Source organism: Aotus nancymaae, unplaced genomic scaffold (genome assembly GCF_030222135.1).
Source record: "Aotus nancymaae isolate 86718 unplaced genomic scaffold, 86718_ANA_hifiasm-v0.15.2.pri h1tg000040l, whole genome shotgun sequence".
Classification (NCBI taxonomy): Eukaryota; Metazoa; Chordata; class Mammalia; order Primates; family Aotidae; genus Aotus; species Aotus nancymaae.
In genome coordinates, this window is record NW_026988454.1 from 101385607 (window position 1) to 101407760 (window position 22154).

The window sequence follows — 22154 nt, forward strand, 5'->3', positions numbered from 1 at the left end:
ATCTGTTTTTCTTCTGTACCCTCCTCTGCAGCCAGCTGTTGATAGTAGAAATCAGTGCTGAATTTTTAACAACGTTGAAAAATCAGAGAAAGAGTTGAAACTTACATTTGATTAAAAGCTGATTGCTAGAAATTAGGTTAAATATGAAAAATCACTATTGACACCTCTATTCCTCCTCTTAACTATCAGAAAGTCTGAACCTTAAGAAGAATTAAAGCTGATGATTTCCAAGACAGCTTGAGGAAGACCATTAGACTATAGGCATTTTCGAAGCAAAGTGATAGATTGTGAAATAAAATACACTTAATAAAAGATATTAGGTTAGTAAATACAAAGCATATATGATTCTGTCTAATCATATATGAGTAAAGAATTGTTCACTTTTTTAAGCATAGGGAATCTATTTTTCTCTCTAAACATTGCCTCAAATAAGCAGCAACATATCTGGAAAATTAGGAATGAGATTTTCTAATTTGTGTTAATTGTAACATACATTGTTGAGGCAGATTATTTGATTATGTTGCACATGGGAATAGTACCGAGCGTAGCATTTGTATTTTGTTTCACTAGAGATTAAACAGACAACACACATCAGTGATCAACTTTTAGATCTTGTTAAATCCTTAATTTTCAAATGTATTATGGATAATCATTATGGCATAAATCTAATGGCTTCTGAAGGCTTTATAATATGACATAACTACTTAAGATATAACTACTTAATATTTATCCACATTTGTGCCATAGTATATTATAATGTACATTGAAATGGCAAAGTTTCTCATTCAATATATTTTAACATATTTTGTTATCACCAATCTTCTAATAGGAAATTGAATCTTTTAAATTGTAAGAAAAAATAATAAATATAGAGACCCATCATTGAAACAATGGGCTCCATCCAAAATTTGAATGAAAGTTATTGAGGAAAGTCCTGGCATGACAGAAAAATCTCCTGAATCACTAGTTTTTTGTCTTTCACATATATATTAGTTGGTCAGGAGATGTGATGGTTAATATTGAGTGTCAACTTGATTGGATTGAAGGATGCAAAATACTGTTCTTGCATATGTCTATGCGGGTGTTGCCAAAGGAAATTAACATGTGAGGCAGTCAACTGGGAGAGACATACCTACCCTCAGTCTGGATGGGCACTATCTAATCAGCTGCCAGTGCGGCTAGAATAAATCAGGCAAAACAAAGTAGAATGAACAGACTTGCTCAGTCTTCTAGCATTCATCTTTTTCCCATGCTGGCTGCTTCCTACCCTCAAACATAAGATTTAGGTCTTGGACTCTTGGACTTATACCAGTGATTTGCCAGGGGCTCTTGTGCCTTCAGTCACCGACCGAAGGCTGCACTGTTGGCTTACCTACTTTTGAGGTTTGGGGACTCAGACTGGCTTCCTTGCTCCTCAGTTTGCAGATGGCCTATTGTGGGACTTCACCTTGTGATAGTGTGAGTCAGTTCTCCTAATAACCTCCCCTTCAAATATGTGTATATCCTATTAGCTCTGTCCCTTTAGAGAACCCTAATAAAGAGATGAAAGGTTTAAGAAAAAATTAGAATTCCCCAGTGTTCTCATACTCTCATTCCACTGCAGAAATATGTATTTCTCATCAAATTATCTTTTAAATAATGGATACACTTCTACCTATTTATAAAACCCTGTATAGCCTATGATAGTGTTTACATATTCAACAACAGAAGGAAAAGGAAAAATATTATACAAATCATCTCAAAGATTAAATATAAGTTAATTTCAAATTATTGTAGACTTTCTATGAGTTTAATGGTAATACAATTCTTAAAACCTAGCTTATGAAACATTTTGGAACCCACTGGTAAACGAGCAGTGTTTATACATTCATTAACATTAATTGTTACACCACTCTCTCCATGTACAACTTCTATGAGGATTTACACTGGACTTCTTAAAAATGAGTATCTTTAAAGTATTGCAAAGACTATGTTTAAAATAATAAGCAGTCTATTCACATAGGATAAAACTGGTGTTAAAAAAACATGTGCCTTATAGAAGCCCATTTCTAGTTCCATAATTTTGATCAAAATACCTTCACAAATCTTTGGTTATTTAGCATAAAAATACAGGGATCAGAGGATTCCATGGAGGGGCGAAACAAGATGGTAGAGTAGTAGACTCCATAAGTTTTTACTAATATTTTTTGCAACCTGGAGAAATATGCAAATATCCCAGTAAAAAACAAATAAGATTCAATTCAAATAAGACTATCTGAAGATATATTATAATCAAATTGTCAACAAATCAAAGACAATGAGAGGATGCTAAGAGCATCAAGAGAAAAGAAGCAAATAAAATATAAGGGAGTTTCAATACACCTAGCTGCAGACTTTGCAGTCATAACGTTATGGGCCAGGAGATTGTGGAATGGTATAGTAAAAGTGCTGAAGAAAATAGCAAAAACAAACTGTTAACCAAGATTGCCATGCCCATCAAAGCCATCCTTCAGAAATGAAGGAGAAATAAAGACTTTCCTGACACACAAAACCCGAGGGAGTTTATTACCACCAGACTTGTTTTAAATTAAATGCTAAAAATAGTTCTTCAAGCTAAAAAAGAAGATAACAGGCAGAAGATAAAGGTTTTGTCTTTATCTTTTAAAAGTATAACACTTTTTAAAAGTATAAAAACCTTTTAAAAGTATAACACTCACTAGTACAAGTAAGTATACAGTCAAATTCAGAGTATTCTAATACTCTAAGGGTGGTATATAAATCACTTATATATCTTTAGTCTAAATATTTAGAAGACTATCAAAAACATAATAAGAGGTGCAATAATTTCTGAAGGTGTATGTAATATAAGAAAATGTCACTTATGACATCAAGAACTTACAATGTGAGGCATAATGGAGTCAAAGTGTAGAGAGTTTTTTCTGATCATAGTTATATTGTCATTCATTAAAATAATCTATCATAACTACAAAATATTTTTATATAATAAGCCTCATGGTAACCACAAAGCAAAATCCTATAGATACACACACACAAAATAAAAAAGCAACAAGAAAGGATTTGCAGAACAACTAGAAAACTGCAGTTATAAGTCCTTATCTATCAATAGTTACCTTGAATATAAATGGAGTAATTTCTCCAATCAAAAACATAGTGTGACAAATTAGGGGGAAAAAGACCCAACTATCTGCTACCTACAAGAGACTCATTCACTTGTAAGGACACATAGATTGAAAATTAAGAACTGAAAATGGATATTTCAGAAAAACGGAAACCAAAAGAAAGAAAGAGTAGCCATACATATTTCAGATAAAATGGATTTTAAATCAAAAATGATTTTAAAAAGACAAAGGAGGTCACTATATAATGATAAAGTGGTATATAACAATATATGCAGCAAAAGAGGATATAAAGAGCATATAACTATATATGTGTGTGTGTGTGTGTGTGTGTGTGTGTATATATATATAAAGAGGATATAACAATATATGCAGCAAACATCAGGACATCTAAACACATAAAGGAAATATCGATAGATCTGAAGGGAGAGATAGACTGCAATATGGTAACAGTAGGCAATGTCAGTGCCTAACATTTAGCAATGATCAGATTATCCAAACACGAAACCAGGAAAGGATCATGAAACATAAAATGCATTCTAGAGAAGATAGACCTAAATACATATACAGAACATTTTATTTAACATCTGCAGAATACAAATTTTTTTTTCAACTAAACATGAGACATTGTCTGGGATAAATCATATGTAAGACCACAAAAAGTATTAAAAATGTAAGAAGACTACCATCATATCAAGTATCATTTTTGACTATGATGATATAAAGTTTGAAATGAATAACAAAAGAAATATTGGAAAATTAATAAATACACATAAATTATTCTAAACAATTATGGAGTTAATAAATAAATTGAAAAGAAGTTTAAAATTTTCTTAAGACAGAAATGAAAGCACAGCATACAAAAACTTACGGGCAACCTCAAAAGTGGTTCTAAGGGGTAACTTTATAGCAATAAATACCTGCATCAAAAAAGGTCATTGACTTACATACTTTTTAGATTAAAGTTAGACTCAATCAGGTAATGTATGTAAAAGTGCTATGTGAAGAGCAAAGGAGAATGTAACATGCATTATTCTCATAAGTAAAATTTATAGCCTTAACAATGAAACAGGTAAAAATGTAAGCTGCTTTTATAATAATGGGAAATGAGAACCCTTTATGTACCACAGTGGAATCCTTAGGGCTCCTTCCAGATCTGTTTAATATGATAATGACATGTGATTCAGACTTTTCCAAATACATGCCTCAGAAAAATTTAGAGCACATGCCTGCAAAAAAACCCGCTTTATAAATGAAATTTTTGTGGCAGAAACTTTCTATTTCATTACAAGAATAATTGTCTTCTGTAAATCCAAACTGGAGCAAATTCTAATATCTAATGTTCTTATATAGTATAGCACAACAACCCTCATTGACATGGTATTGACGAAGAAACTGAAAGACTCAAGGAGGTTAAAAGATTTCTCCAATATCCCATAAATGTAAACTAACACAGGAACAGAAAACCAAACACCACGTGTTCTCACTCATAAGTGGGAGTTGAACACATGAGCACAGAGAGGGAAACATCACACACTGGGGCCTGTTGGGGGTGGGGGCAAGGGGAGGGAGATCATTAGGACAAATACCTAATGCATGCAGGGCTTAAAATCTAGATGAAGGGTTGATAGGTGCAGCAAACCAGCATGGCACATGTATACCTATGTAACCTGCACGTTCTCCACATGTATCTGAGAACTTAAAGTAAAATAACAATAAATAAAACAAAAGAACAGAAAACTTTAAACTCAAATGTTAAAGCTTAAAAGTCTTACCTAAAAAATCAAAACAAGAAAAGGAATCTTATTGACATTATTTCAGTTCAATGTTATTTCTGAAGGTTCTAGGCAGAGCAATAAACTAATAAACTATTTTAAGAATTAGAAAGGTCTCACTATTCACAAATGACATAATATTATTAAAAATAAGGGAGGATTGCCTGAGCCCAGGAATTCAACATCAGCCTGGGCAACATAGCAGGATCCTGTCTCCACACACACACAAATAAATAAATAAAAAGAAGATTTCGACAGGGCTGCTTAATATATAAAAGAATTGCACATCTGTACATCAATATAATGAGTTAAATATGTGTTATAAACTATTTTTAAATGGCAACAAATTAATAAGATTTCTATAAGTTAACTTGAGAAAGTAAGCACATGTTCTTTATGAAGAGAAATTATGAAACTACATGAAGGATGTTATAGTAGCCGTTGTATAAGGGAGACATCACCACATCCACATACAGGAAGATAAAGTATCACAAGGATATACATTAGAGTTATCCCTACATATCGCTTGGCGGTGGACATTGCTTACAGAACTCCCACATACACCAATACCAAAATCTGTGGACACTTGAGTAGTGCAGTTGGCAACACAAAATCTAGTAGAACCTCTCTACATGAAAAGTCCCCTACCCAACCCTACATATAGATTTCTTACACAACACGTATACATATTGCATTTTTGGTGGGCATTTGGTTGCACATACAGAACCTACCAGTTGGGAGTACAGAATGCATTTATTGAAAAAAGTTAGCATATAAGTGTACCTGCACAGTTGAAATTCATATCGTTCAAAGGTCAAATGTACTTACACATTCTCTAAAAAATAGTGGAATTCAAATCAATTTCTAATGAGTTTTTAAGCAATTTAATAGGATGCCTGCATATGTAACTGATTTCAGTATTTATATTAAAGGGCACAGGGCAAAAACAAAGCAACACAATCCTGAGGAAGAACAATATCCAGAACTTGACGCTTGACCTATCCTATAAAAAAAAAAACTCATCATAAAGCCAATTAACTCTGTGTTTGATTGGTTCACAGTCGACAATCTGTCAAATGGAATAGGATAATGAGTCCAGAAACAGATTCATGTACATGGAAGAACGCTGCCTGACAGAGCTAGTAACACAGATGAATAAAGGAAGGATGATTGTTTTGTATGTTATCCTAGAATAATTGGTATTCTGCATTGCAAGGCCAAAGGCAAGGGTGGAAAGATTCTATGCAGCATGAATACTAAACAGTTTTGTCATAGGCAACTGGCAAAAAATGTTTTTAAGCAGGGGAGTGTCATGATTTGATTTTTATTTTAGAAAGTTACTTCCTATCCTTATAGGTTGCTATTAAAGAATATTTTTCCTAATTTATCTCAATTTACTGGTGAAGAGAAATATGATTATATATGTTTCACTTCCCTTCAAAAAGACAATTGACTGCTTTCAGAAAAAATGAAAATTATTCAACTATTGGACTAGTTCTTCTGGAGATTTCCTTGCAATCATCTATTTTCATATAATCTGCCACTATTGCATATATATTTCCTTTAGCCACATTGAGGAGTCTCTGAAAATCTTAAACTGTGTAGTCTAGTTTTTAATTTCAGTATTGTTGACTGTTTTGTAAATTTTTTTGGCATTTTATGATTAATACTTGCTCTAAAACATTATGCTTTATTATAAATTGTGACTTACAATTAATGGGCTAATGAATCTGCAAAAATCTATTAAAGAAAAAATGCTTCATAACTTATTTTGAAATATTTTTATATGACATAAATCTTTACATTGCCAGGAAAAAAAATCAAGATTGCAAGAAGCATATGTAAAACTCCTAATAAACCTATCACATAGTAAACAGATAAATGCTAATTTTCTTGCTTATCTTGCTCTGTAAGTGGGTATTAAGCTAATTGTGATCAACTAAAATGGATTATGTAAAGTTGGATTTTAAGGTGAATTAGAGGCAATTTGTAGCACACAGAAGTATAAAGTATTAAATATGCAGAGATTTTGTAATGATAAAATTCAAGCTCCTCTTTATAGAGATAACACCAAGAGACCCAAATTATAGACAGTATCTGTAGCTAATACACAGTTACTGATCTTCTTACTATTAGAATCAAGAATCAAGATGTGATACAGCTTTCTTAATAAACAGCACAGTAAGCATTTCAATATTAATTATGTTTAAGTGTCATACATAAAGTTTTTTCTCAAAATAACCCTCCATTTAAAAGAAAAAGTTGTACATACATTATAAATTTCCATTATTATTTCTTAGATATCGCTTTCAAGAAACCTGGAAAAAGGGGTCATTTTACATTTTGGTTGCAAAAATATTTTCTAACATTTATTTAATGATACATACTGCAGACAGCAATACATAATTACTCTTTCTTGGAGCAATTACTTATGGATTACACTATATAGGCAATAATGACCAGATATGGGGCTAAAACATATATATCTTTATTTAAGCTACCCAATCACTACAGAATAATTATCAAACTATCAATTTTATAGAAAAATCCTAGTATTTAATTATTCTCTCATAATATTCTAACTTTCACATTTAATCTTGTATGTAGAAACACTTAACTATAAAAAGATTTGGTTCCTTAAAACTGATATAGAATTTTATGATCTGCTAACCAAAACAAACAAAGCCAAAAAAAAGTCCCGAGCTAAGATTCTTTTATACTTTAAAAAATATATATTTCTTTTATTAAAAGGAATATATAGTGTTCGAGTAAATGTTCGTGATTTATCTAAGAGAAATTATACTCATTTATCTTGTTTGTTTTATATATACATATATACACACATATACTTCACAGTCTCTATTATTTGTTTCTTCTAAAATATATATATTCTATTATTTTTCTATTCTATTAAAAAACCTCTCTTTGTTGCAGTAGAGGGGGAAGGGTCATTGATTCCTGATTTTTCTCTTAGACAGCTTTTCTGTTTCCTTGTCATGCAATGGGAGTGGCTAATCGTGTACATTAAAAAATTATTACATGTAAAAAAAGAAAAAACTGGCAACTAGCCATCTAGCAACAACCATGTTTCAAGTAAATTTTTAAGTGACTAGACTCATCCATAAACTCAATATAAATTTCTAGAAATAAAGGCAAGAAGAGCTACTGTATGAAAAGAGAAACAGAGACAGGAAGTTGAAGATGAAAGTTAACATCTTTAACCTAGACATATAATTCTGTATCTTAAGTCTCTGACAATCAGATATTAGCCCAGAAATAATTCATGAATCTGAAGAAATACTGGAATTTGATGTTGAGGTTTTCCTCCTAACAGAATACCAGTTTCGCCCATTGTGAGCTCCTGTCCATAGCTCTCAGTGGCAGCTGACCCCATCCTCATCTCCAGCAGAGGGCTTCATTCATCACCCAGTTATAGCCAGTTAACTTCTAGGAAAGGTTCACTTTAACTTGAGACAGTTCTTTCTTCCTTTTATGACAGAAGCACAGTATTGGAAACTGAGTGATGCCCATCACATTGGAATCATGAGGAAAGAACGTCTCATATTAAAACTCAGCCTGTGAATATCAGAGTAGAGAGACAGAAGTAATCTAGGTCTTTTATGAGAAGTCAGTTAAGCTTTTGCATAAACATATGTTCATCAGGAAACCCACTCTATTCTTGAACGTCCTTTTATGCAAGCTATTTCATTTATTTATTGCGGAAACTATTTGGAATTGGTATTTCTGGTTATTTGTACCAAAAGCATACAAAATTATATGTATAATCACAATACGCATCCATACAATTCAGATAAAGATTACTCTATTTAGGAAGGTAAATGTAAAAATTTATTATTTAATTCTATATAAGAAAAATATATAGAATTATTATTTTCCTTTAGCCCATTATTACTGAAAATAATCTCTGTATTTATCTTTTCTTCACAAAACTGTTCCATGCTTGCTATAACCATTGTTCACATCTGTTTAAAATTTTTGCTGAAGGAAGTATAAAATAAAATCTGGACTTACATATTTAAATATAAAACACCATAAATATGATTGAAGACATGATGCAAAATATCTTCCTGACTTAAAACTCTATATTTAACTATATAATTTTCCAAGCACATTTAAACAAAAGCACTTATATTTTCCATGAGATAGTGTGTTCACCTGTTTTTCGATTGCTATCAAGAAATACCTAAGGCTGGGTAATTTATAAAAGAAAGAGGTTTAATTGGTTCATGGTTCTGCAGGCTGTACCAGCATGGCCCCATCATCTGCTTGGCTTCTGGTGAGACCTTCAGGAATCATGGTGAAGGTGAAGTGCAAGACAAGGTGAATGGCAAGAGAGGAAATGAGAGAGAGAGAGGAGGTACCACACTCTTTTAAACAGTCATATCTCATGTGAACTCAGACTGAGAACTCACTCATTACTGCAAGAATTGCACCAAGCCATTCATGAAGGATCAGCCCTCCCCACCTCCAACATTGGGGTTTACATTTCAATGTGAGATTTGGAGGGGACAAACATCCAAGCTATAGTATGTGCTTCCACATGCTTAACAAAATCAGATATTGTGCTAGGTTCTTGGAATAGAATGATAAACCCAACATACTCTCAAGTACTTTATAATTGAGTGCCTATGTAGGTTTCTATACAGATAATTAGTCACATAATGCAAAAGCCACCGATTTTTTTTAATTTAGTCTATAAAATACAAATCTTAATAATACTAACGAGTTCTTGAGTTACCTATTGTCAGGAAATATATTTCTTTCTAAAAGCTATAAAATAATATGAAAAGACTTCAGAATGTTGTGAGAAATTGAATTAGATAAGCATTTTAAAAATAAGCTTTATTTCTCAGGATAAACCTCATCAAGGTCAACATATTTTTGTAAGCAATGATACCAGACATTTCGTCCATCTCTAAGGAAATGAATGTACTGGGACTTTACCCATATCAATGCAGCTTTTTTACATTATTAACTGAAGAAAAATAGATGCCCTTTCCACATTTTTTAAAGATTAGAAAAAAGAAAGAAGTCAGAAGGAGGCAAATCAGAACTGTAAGGTAGATGCCTAATGATTTCCTATTGAAACTATCAAAATTACTTCTCAGTTGATGAGAAGAATAAGCAGGAGCATTGTCATGGTGGAGGAGTACTCTCTGGTGAAACTTTCCTGGGCATTTTTTTTGCTAAGCTTTGGCTAACTTTCTTAAAATACTCTAATAAGAGGGACATGTTATCCTTCTTTGGCCCTCTAGAAAGTCAGTAAGAAAAATGTCTTGAGCATCCCCCAAAAAACTTTTTTCATGACTGTATTAGTCCTTTTTCATGCTACTGTTAAGGACATAACTGAGACTAGGCAATTTACAAAAGAAAACGGTTTATTGGACTTACAGTTCCACATGGCTGGGAAGGCCTCACAATCATGGCAGAAGACAAGGAGGAGCAACTCACATCTTCTGTGGATGGTAGTAGGCAAAAGAGAGATTGTGCAGAGAAACTCTCACTTTTAAAACCATCAGACCTTGTGAGACCCATTCATTATCATAAGAACAGCATGGGAAGAACCACCCCCATGATTCAGTCATCTCCTACCAGGTCCCTCCTACAACCTGGGAATTATGGGAGCTACAAGATGAGATTTGGGTGAGGACACAGATCCAAACCTTATCATTCCACCACTGGCCCCTCCCAAAACTCATATCTTCACATTTCAAAACCAACTGGGCCTTCCCAATAGTTCCCCAAAGTCTCAACTCATTTGAGCATTAACTCAGAAGTCCACAGTCCAGAGATTCATCTGAGACAAGGCAAGTCCTTTTCACCTATGAGCCTGTAAAATCAAAAGCAATTTAGTTGCTTCTTAGATACAACGGGGTTACAGGCATTGGGTAAATACAGCCATTCCAAATGGAAAAAATTGGCCAAAACCAAGGGGCTGCAGTCCTCATACAAGTCCAAAATCTAGCAGGACAGTCAAATTTTAAAGCTCTAAAATGATCTTCTTTGACTCCATGTCTCCCGTCCAAGAGATGGGCTCCCATGGTCTTGGGCAGCTCCACCACAGTGTCTGTGCAGGGTACAGCCTCCCTCCTGGCTGCCTTCACGGGTTGGCATTGAGTGTCTGCAGCTTTTCCAGGCACACAGTGCAGGCTGTGAGTGGATCTACCATTCTGAGGTCTGGAGACGGTAGCCCTCTTCTCACAGCTCCACTAGGCGGTGCCCCAGTATGTAGGGACTCTGTGGCAGGGCTCCCACCCACATTTCCCTTCTGTATTGCCCTAGCAGAGGTTATCCATGAGGACCTTGTCCCAAAGCAAACTTCTGCCTGGGCATTCAGATGTTTCCCTGCATCTTCTGAAATCTAGATGAAGGTTCCCAAACCTCAATTCTTCTGTACACCCACAGGCTCAACACCACATGGAAGCTGCCAAGTCTTGGGGATTCCACCCTGTGAAGCAACAGCTGGAGCTGTACCTTGGCTCCTTTTAGTCATGACTGGAGCAGCTGGAACATAGGGCACCAAGTCCCCAGACTATGCACAATAGAGAGACCCTTAGTCTAGCCCACAAAATGACATTTTCTTCCTAGGCCTCCAGGCCTGAAATGCGAGGGGCTGCCATGAAGCCCTCTGTCATGCCTTGGAGATATTTTCCCCATTATCTTGGGGCACTAACATTTGGTGTCTAGTTACTTATGCAAATATCTGCAGTGGCCTTGAATTTTCTCCTCAGAACATGGGATTTTCTTTTCTATCACATTGTGAGGCTGCAAATTTTCTAAACTTTGATGCTCTGCTTCCCTTATAAAACTGAATGCCTTTAACAGCACCCAAGTCACGTCTTGAGTGCTTTGCTGCTTATAAATTTCTTCTTCCAGATACCCTAAATCATCTTCCTCAGCTATAAAGTTCTACAATTCTCTAGGGCAGTAGCAAAATATTGCCAGTCTTTTTTTTAAAACATAACAAGAGTCACCTTTGCTCCATTTCCCAGCAAGTTCCTCATCTCCTTCTTAGACCACTTCAGCCCAGAATTCATTGTCCGTATAATTATCAGCATTTTAGTCAAAGCCATTCAAAAAGTTTCTAGGGAGTTCCAAACTTTCCCACATTTTCCTATCTTCTTCTGAGCCCTCCAAACTGCTCCAACCTCTGCCCATTACCCAGTTCCAAAGTTACTTACGCATTTTTGGATATCTTTTAAGCAGTGCCCCCTCTATTGGTGCCAATTTACTATATTAATCTGTTTTCAAGCTGCTGATAAAGGCATACCGAAGACTAGGCAATTTACAAAAGAAAGAGGTTTATTGGACTTATAGTTCCACATGGCTGGGGAGGCCTCACAATCATGGTGGAAGGCAAGGAAGAGCAGTCATGTCTTACGTGGATGGCAGCAGGCAAAGAGAGCTTGTGCAGGGCAACTCCTGTTTTTTAAACCATCAGATCTCGTGAGAACCATTCACTATCACAAGAACAGCATGGGAAAAGCCCGTTTCATGATTCAGTCATCTCCCACTGGGTCCCTCCCACAACACATAGGAATTGTGGGAGTTACAAGATGAGATTTGAGTGGGGGCACAGACCCAAACCATGTCAATGATGTTTGATTTTAACTGGTCCACTTTTGATCTGACCTGACCACATCCACCTCTTGATAGCCATTGCTCTGATTATACTTTGTCTTCAATATCATACTAGTGGAGCTAGGTTTCATCTTCTGTTACAACTCTTCAAAGACATACTTAAAGATCTTATTTGTTTAAAATTTCAATTGAAAGCTCTCTTCTAGTCTACAGTTGATCTGGGCACAACAGTTTTGATACCCCCTGAGTGGAAAGTTTGCTCAACTTTAATTTTCCATTCAGAGTTGTGTAACCTGAACCAGTTGAGATGTCTATGGTATTGGCTATTGTTTTTACTATTAATTATTGGTCCTCTTCAATTAGGGCATGAATATGATTAAATTTTCCCTTGCAAATTGATGTGGATGGTCAGCCACTAAGGACTTCATCTTCAACATAGTCTTGTCCGTTCTTAAGACAAGTTGTTCACTTGTCAACTGTGAATTTCTTTTGACCATTGTCCCGATACATTTTTGTAAAGCTTCAGTGGTTTTTACCATTCTTACACCCAAGCTTCATCATAAATTTGATACTTGTTCTTGCTTCAATTTTAGCAGAATTCATGTTGCTCTGATAGGAGCTCTTTTCAAACAGATGTCTTATTCTTCGTAGTAACTCGAAACAGTTTCTGTTCAGACATGTCATGATGAGTGAAATTCATCCATGGTTTTTAAATAAAACACAGTTTATGTGAAGTTTTTGAAGAACTCCTGTATGTAGTAGTTTGTTTTAATTTTATCAATATTGGATTTTTGTTGTAATGTTAGTTTTCGAAAATATTTTATGCTCTTTAACAACTTGAACTTTAAATCAAACTGATATATGACTTTATTCTTAGTTAGTTAAAATAAATGCCTGAAATCTTTAAAACACTTTCTCGTTGTTTAAAATGTTACTGTGTTATTCTTTTAACATCACCATTGAAACTCTACAAGGAAAAAAAAAGTTCCTATCATTTAACAACTGAAAAAATTAGAATGTCAAAATTGAAAGGACATTGTTATTTTTTCAATAATTAAGGTGTCTTTCATTAATGAAATCAGTCCTTAATTAAACACACACACACACACACACACACACACACACACACACACACACACGTTTTTATGTCTATAAAGTACAAATGTTTCCTGGCAGTATTTTAAACCTTCTTATTTCTAGTTAAAAAAATTAATTTGAGGCTTAGCTGATTATTTCTTTAGAAATTATTACAAGATGGAAAATGTAGCAAAATGAGTAATTCTAAAGCTTCATTAAAAATTCCAAATAAAGATAGCACACTTAGGATATAAAATTTCTTGAACTTTTAAAGTACAGATTCAAAAATGAATATTATCCTATAATAGACAGCAAACTAAAACACATTGTTTTATAAATAATATTTTCTAGTAGTTATACATAATTGGAAAGTTTTAAAAGAGAATGAAAGCTTGTATTGGGGAGGTCATGAAAATAGCAAAATAAAAAAGGAACTGGAAGAAAGGTGATATTCAAATCATTTGTTTCAGGAATCATCAGCCAACAACAATCAATCCAATATTTATCAAGCAAAAAAAATGATTTAATATAACGTAGTTAACAACTTGCTCAAAAACAAGATAACTTAGTTTTATTAATCACGTATTTATAAATTTAAGAAAATTGTGTAATATTTTGCTCAAAGTGTCATTTTTTTTCTGAAACACTACAACTAACTAGAATATGATTCAGAAGGTGAGAGAGAGTTGTTAAGCTCATATAATTTAGTGTTGCTACAAAAGGTTAAGAATTTCTCTGCTTCTCAATAATCTCTACCATTTCCTCACAAATCTCCCTAATCAAATTATTAATAATGTTGATTATAATTTTGTATCAATATCTTATATAAAGAACAAATAAATGTATATTCAGAAAATATGCTTTTTTTCTGTTAACCTGTAACATGAAAACTAAGTAAAAGCAGTGTCAAGTGTCAAAGAGTAATCATCTTGACTTCGTTGCCTTACAATGAGGTTTGTCCTGAAGCCATCAAATACAAAGAAATCATGACACAATCGCTATGAATATTCTGAAGGAAATAAGTGCCTGGGCTTGAAAGAGGCAGGAAAGAGTCCCATATGAGCCATCCAGAAAACATATGCTATGTTAATAATGTGAAACCTAAGTATTGAATATTTATTTCAACCTAAATTGTATGTTCTTTCTGACTCCACAGATTTCAGCTGTGTTCGTTATTATGGAGATTCCTATCTAGAATTTCAGAATGTGCTTTTAAATCCACAAAATAACATCTCCCTAGAATTTCAGACCTTCAGCTCCTATGGACTCCTGCTCTATTTCAAGCAAGACTCAACTTTAGTAGATGGATTTTTTATTCAATTGTTTATTGAAAATGGTACTTTAAAGGTAAGTTATTCAGTTCATTTAGTTTTTAAAAATTTACAAAGTTGTTCTAATTCTGTGCTTTATTGGTTATTTTCAAAATAAAATTTAAACTTAACTCTGTATTTTATACTCATCACCAGGATGTCTCTTCTTCTTTTATAATTTCTTTCTACTTTCACATATACATATACATATATATACATATATGTATATGTATATGTGTGTGTGTATATATATGTATGAACCAACAATCAAGTATTTTTCACTCAAAAAATGATTTAATAATAATATAAAGTGGTTAGCAACTTATTCAAAAAATAAGTTAACTGGGTTTCATTAATCACATATTTATAAATTTTAAACATTTACTTGTCAGAGTATTTTGCTCAAAATATCTCTATTTTTTCTGAAAAATATACCTAATTAGAATAGCATTCAGAAGGCAAAATAGTGTTGTTAAGAAACTCATATAATATATAGAGAAAAATTTACACTCATATAGATAGATCAGTTTATAGATAGATATTTAGATTTCTTTATTTCAAACAGTACATGATTTGAATTAACATTTATTGTCTCTTTTTTCTCTCCTTATTTTTAACTTTTCTTCTACTTTTTTATCAGCCAGTTTCTCAATTTCTCAATTTCCTAATGACAATAATTGTTACTGTTTTTATAACCTTAAGGGCAGGTGCAGCCTGGGAACCCCTAGGCAATCCCAAGATTTTTTTAGAGGGTCCTGAAGAGAAAACCTGTTTTCATAAGTTTTCTCTGTAAGCAAGAGGTGTTATTTGCCTTTTTCATTTTTACTCTCATAAGTGTACAATGGAGTTTTCCAGAGGCTACATGACATACAATAAAGTCCTTGCTCTAATCGCTAATCTATGATTTTATTATGTATTCTTGTATTTTCAAAACATCTGTTGTAATTTTTAGCATTGTAAATTTTTTTTATTTTACTTTATTTTATTTATTATGCTTTAAGTTCTCGGGTACATGTGCAGATCGTGCAGGATTGTTACATAGGTATACACATGCCATGGTGGTTTGCTGCATCTATCACCCCGTCATCTACATTAGGTATTTCTCCTAATGTTATCCCTCCCCAATCCCTCTACCCCCTGCTAATCCCTCCCCAACCCCCACACCCCCCAAAAGGCCCCAGTGTGTGATATTCCCATCCCTGTGTCCATGTGTTCTCATTGTTCAACACCCACTTGTGAGAGAGAACATGTGGTGGTTGGTTTTCTGTTCTTGTGTCAGTTTGCTGAGAATGATGGTTTCCAGCTTCAGACACAACCCAATTAACAAAAACTCTTTGGAGTTCTCAATAATTGTCAAGAATGCAAAGGGACTATGATATCAAAAAGGTTGACATTGTGAAATTTGCACTTGGTGAGCATTATAACAAATTTCTTTCAAAAGTCCGAGATTATGCAGCTGATAACATTTTGAAGCCAACTTTGATTTGACACCAAGTTTTCCCAACATCATTCCACCTTAACAAATTGATTCATATTCCTGCTCTGAATACTTTGTTTAGGGAAGTCATCCCAATCATTGTTGCAGAAAGGTTTTTAACTCAGCACAGTAAGTTAATTAACTCATATAATTCTAATATATGAAACATAATAACTGTATTTGGTCTACCATTTCTTTTATGATGTGATTGAAGTGTACACATTGTGAATGTCCATGAAAGGATGAGTTATACCTTTTTATTTAAATAGACAAATTCCCTTACTTTGATTTTCTTTAAATGCTCACATTTCTTAAGTAATAAAATAAATATACAGCATTTAACACAATTTATGATATCATAAATAAATGCCAACCAAACATAGCAGAGAATTATATGCAGAAATGCATTTATTCATTCGGGTATTTGTTTACTTTTTCATTGAACAAATATCTACCATCAGTCACTATTCTAGGATCTAAGGATTCAGTGGCAAACAAGGCCCACTTTGTATGCCACACGTTGCTTTCAAATGATTTAAAATAAAAACAAGAACAGGTGAAACCAGAAGAAAAAATAGATTTATATAATAAAGAAAATACTGTAATGAATCATCAACCATCAATCTGACCCTTTAAGAAAACGTTTGCTGATCCCTGTGCTATAGTATTTTTCTCAATTAAGGCCAAAAATCTCCATTAGCCTTGTAAGAACCAGCAAAAATGTAGAAACGTAATGTAAAAAGTTATCAAGTGCATATAATATTGACCATTGGTCACAGAATGTCTCCTCTTAGCACATTTTGTTTCATCTGTTAATTTAACTGCAACTGAGTGTCTAACTCAATCTCCTTAACTTGTTCAAATATATTAGAAAATTATTTTTAGGCATTACTAAGGCTTATGAATTTCCTGTCATATTCAGGACTGTCAAAATAGAACATATATAAAGTATTTAATAGACAATTTTATTAACTTAATTTTTTCTGTTACAACTAGCTGCTGTATATTATGGATAAAACAATAGCTAATGTTTATAAAATAATTACATCACAAATTTTTAAAAGCACTTTACAAGTGTCAACCTAAGCGTTATCATTCTAAGGCAAAACTAACAAAACTATATGATGTAGGCACCATCCTATTATTATCCCCATTATTCAGAGGTAGAAACTGAGAAGAAGTGATTGGCCTTTATCCAGAGAGGCACAGTGATTTGTGACACAGTTATGAATACTTAGTGGAGTAAATCGTACTTGAATCTCAATGATGGACATACCTACTTATCTCCTCAGTATGCAAATGATCCAAAGTAACATTTTAAAAAATTAAGTGTGTTAAATTAAACTTTTCTAAAAACCCAGATTTCCTTAAAAAAAAAACAAACATTTTATAAACAATTCTGCATTTCTAGAATTTGAATAGGTCTTAAGTTATGATAACTTTAAAAGTGCAAATATAAATATATCTTTGTGTAAATTATAATGCAAATACTTTCCATGTATAATTATACTTTTAAAATAGATGAGGAAATTGAAGCATATGCTCACAAATCAGAGCAGAACAAGAAAAAATTTTAAATCATGATGATAGAATAATGCTGAGATTTCTTCTAAATTATTCCAAGGAAGCAGTGATGTGTAGTAGAACGAACATTGCTATTTGGAGTTACGTAACAGTGAAAATTCCTGATTTGCCATCCTTAAGAGATTTAGAAGAGCATATGTAATACAGTCAAACTCTGAGAGCCTCAGTTTTTTACAGAATCTTTGTAGGATGCAGAGCAAAAATAGCTAGCCTTGGGCTAGGCGTACAGGCTCAGGCCTGTAATCCCCACACTTGGGGAGGCTGAGGGGGCAGATCACTTGAAATCAGGAGTTCAAGACCAGCCTGGCCAACATGGTGAAACTATGTCTCTAAAAATATAAAAATTAGCCAGGTGTGGTGGTGTGTGCCTGTAATCCCTGCTTCTCTGGAGACTGAGGCAGAGGAATTGCTTGAACCTGGGAGGAGGAGTTTGCAGTGAGCAGAGATAGCACTATGGCACTCAAGCCTGGGAATTGGGGCCAAAAACAAACAAACAAACAAACAAAAAACTAGCCTTCATATATGATTATGTCCCAGGTATAATTCTGTGTGTTTTACTTTGATTGACTTATTTGACCATTCATAATATTTACTTCACAAAATTTTTTCATTTACGCATTTAAATCAAGCAAAAATTGTTATTAACCCATTAGTAGATTTCAGCACCAGGCACATATAAAGTCTCAAAACTCCTAAGTAACAGAGCTGGATTTAAACTCTGGTCATCTAGCTATAGAGTAAATGATCTTAAATTTTTTTAAAATGGAGATTGACAAAGTATTACAATTCAGCAAGTAATAGTAATCATTATAGACATGTAAGTATATATCCTTTCTTTTACATAAAACCAAAGGGAATGATACCTCTCTTCACTCATTAATTTTTATTATTATTATTATTATTGTACTTTAGGTTCTGGGATACATATGCAGATCATGCAGGATTGTTGCATAGGTACATACATGGCAAGGTGATTTGCTGCCTCCATCTCCCCATAACCTATACCTGGCATTTCTACCCACATTACCCCTCCACACCCTCACCACTCCCCACTGTCCCTCCCCTAGTACCCCCTAACAGACCCCAGTGTGTGATAACAGACCCCTCCCTTTCTCCACGTGTTCTCATTGTTCAACACTCGCCTCTGAGTGAGAACATGCAGCGTTTGATTTTCTGTTCTTCTGTCAGTTTGCTGAGAATGATGGTTTCCACATTCATCCATGTCCCAACAAAGGACATAAACTCATCCTTTTTATGGCCGTGTAGTATTCCATGGTGTATATTTGCTACATTTTCTTTGTCCAGTCTATCATTGATGGGCATTTGGGTTGGTTCCAGGTCTTTGCTATTGTAAACAGTGCAGCGATGAACACATGTGTGCATGTGTCTTTATGATAGAACAATTTATAGTCCTTTGGGTATATACCCAGTAATGGTATTGCTGAGTCAAATGGAATTTCTATTTCTAGATCCTTGAGGAATTGCCACACAGTCTTCCGCAATGTTTGAACTAATTTACACTCCCACCAACAGTGTAAAAGTGTTCCTATTTCTCTACATCCTCTCCAGCACCTGTTGTCTCCAGATTTTTTAATGATCACCATTCTAACTGGCATGAGATGGTATCTCAATGAGGTTTTGATTTGCATTTCTCTAATGACCAGTGATGATGAGCATTTTTTCATATGTTTGTTGGCTTCATATATGTCTTCTTTTGAAAAGTGTCTGCCATATCATTCACCCACTTTTGGATGGGTTTGTTTTTTTCCTGTAAATCTATTTTAGTTATTTGTAGATTCTGGATATTAACCCTTTATCAATTGGTTAGACTGCAAAAATTTTTTCCCATTCTGTTGGTTGCCGGTTCACTCTAATGATTGTTTCTTTTGCTGTACAGAAGCTCTGGAGTTTCATTAGATCCCATTTGTCTATTTTGGCTTTTGTTGCCAATGCTTTTGGTGTTTTAGTCATGAAGTCCTTGCCTATGCCTATGTCCTGAATGGTTTTCCCTAGGTTTTCTTCTAGGAATTTTATGGTTTTAGGTTTATGTTTAAATCTTTAATCCATCTGGAGTACATTTTAGTGTAAGGTTTCAGGAAGGGGTCCAGTTTCTCCTTTCTGCACATTGCTACCCATTTTTCCCAACACCATTTATTAAACAGGGGATCCTTTCCCCATTGCTTGTTTTTGTCAGGTTTGTCAAAGACCAGATGGTTGTAGATATGTGGTGTTACTTCTGAGGCCTCTGTTCTGTTCCATTGGTCTGTATCTCTGTTTTGGTACCAGTACCGTGCTGTTTTGTTTACTGTAGCCTTGTAGTATAGTTCGAAGTCAGGCAGCGTGATGCCTCCAGCTTTGTTCTTTTTGCTTAGGATTATCTTGGCTATGTGGGCTGTCTTTTGGTTCCATATGAAGTTTAAAGTGGTTTTTCCCAGTTCTGTGAAGAAGGTCATGGGTAGTTTGATGGGGACAGCATTAAATCTGTAAATTACTTTGGGCAGTATGGCCATTTTCACGATATTGATTCTTCCTAACCATGAGCATGGAATGTTTTTCTGTCTGTTTGTGTCCTCTCTTATTTCATTGAGCAGTGGTTTGTAGTTCTTGAAGGGGTCCTTTACATACTTTGTTAGTTGTATTTCTAGGTATTTTATTCTCTTTGTAGCAATTGTGAATGGGATTTTGATTTGGCTCTCTGTTTGTCTGTTGTTGGTGTATAGGAAAGCTTGTGATTTCTGCACATAGATTTTGTATTCTGAGACTTTGCTGAAGCTGCTTATCAGTTTAAGGAGATTTTGGACTGGGACAATGGGGTCTTCTAAGTATACAATCATGTCGTCTGCAAATAGAGACAATTTGGCTTCCTCTTTTCCTAATTGAATACCTTTTATTTCTTTTTCTTGTCTGATTGCTCTGGCTGGAACTTCCAATACTATACTGAATAGGAGTGGTGAGAGAGGACATCCTTATCTAGTGCCAGATCAAAGGGAATGCTTCCAGTTTTTGCCCATTCAGTATGTTATTGGCTTTGGGTTTGTCTTAAATACCTTTTATTATTTTGTGATACTTTTATTATTTTGTGATCGATACCTAGTTTATTGAGAGAATTTAGCATAAAGGGCTGTTGAACTTTGTCAAAGGCCTTTTCTGCATCTATCAAGATAATCATGTGGTTTTTGTCTTTGGTTCTATTTATGTGATGGATTACATTTATAGACCTGCATATGTAAATCAGCCTTCCATGCCCAGAATGTAGCCTACTTGATTGTGATGGATAAGCTTTTTGATGTGCTGTTGCAATCTGTTTGCTAGTATTTTACTGAAGATTTTTGCATCAGTGTTCATCATGGATATTGGCCTGAAGTTTTCTTTTTTTGTTTAGTCTCTGCTTGGTTTTGGTATCAGAATGATTTTGGTTTCCTAAAATGAGTTATGGAGGATTCTCTCTTTTTGTATTGTTTGGAATAGTTTCAGAAGGAATGGTACCAGCTCCTCTTTGGATGTCTGGTAGAATTCAGCTGTAACCTCATCTGTACCTGGACTTTTATTCGTTAGTAGGCTATTAATTGCTGCCTCAACTTCAGCGTTAGTATTGGTCTACTCAGGGTTTCAACTTCTTCCTGTTTTATGCTTGGGAGGGTGCCAGGAATTTATCCATTTCTTCCAGGTTTACTGGTTTTTGTGCATAGAGTTGTTTGTAGTAATCTCTGATGGTAGTTTGCATTTCTGTGGAATCAGTGGTGATATCCCCATTATCATTTTGTATTGCATCTATTTAATTCTTCTCTCTTTTCTGTTTTATTAATCTGGCTAGCAGTATGTTTATTTTGTTGATCTTTTTAAAAAGCTCCTGGATTTATTGATTTTTTCGAAGGGTTTTTTATGTCTCTATCTCCTTCAGTTCTACTCTGATCTTAGTTATTTCTTGTCTTCTGATAGCTTTTGAATTTTTTTGATCTTGCTCCTCTAGCTCTTTCAATTTTTATGATAGGGTGTCTATTTTAGATCTTTCCTTCCCTCTCATGTGGGCATTTATTGCTATAAATTTCCCTCTAGACACTGCTTTGAATGTGTCCCAGAGATTCTTGTATGTTGTGACCTCGTTCTCATTGGTTTTGAAGAAAATCTTTACTTCTGCCTTCATTTCATTGTTTATCCAGTCGACATTCAGGAGCCAGTTGTTCAGTTTCCATGAGGTTGTGCAGTTTTGAGT

General features: G+C 34.2%; 1 protein-coding gene across 1 annotated transcript in view; it reads left to right on the forward strand.

The window, feature by feature from the left end:
- The window catches only part of EYS (eyes shut homolog), a 2025572-nt gene that overhangs the window by 1273099 nt on the left and 730319 nt on the right, over positions 1–22154 (forward strand). The window contains 1 exon segment of the mRNA XM_021676159.2: positions 14727–14917. Coding sequence (XP_021531834.2) covers positions 14727–14917 — 191 coding nt within the window.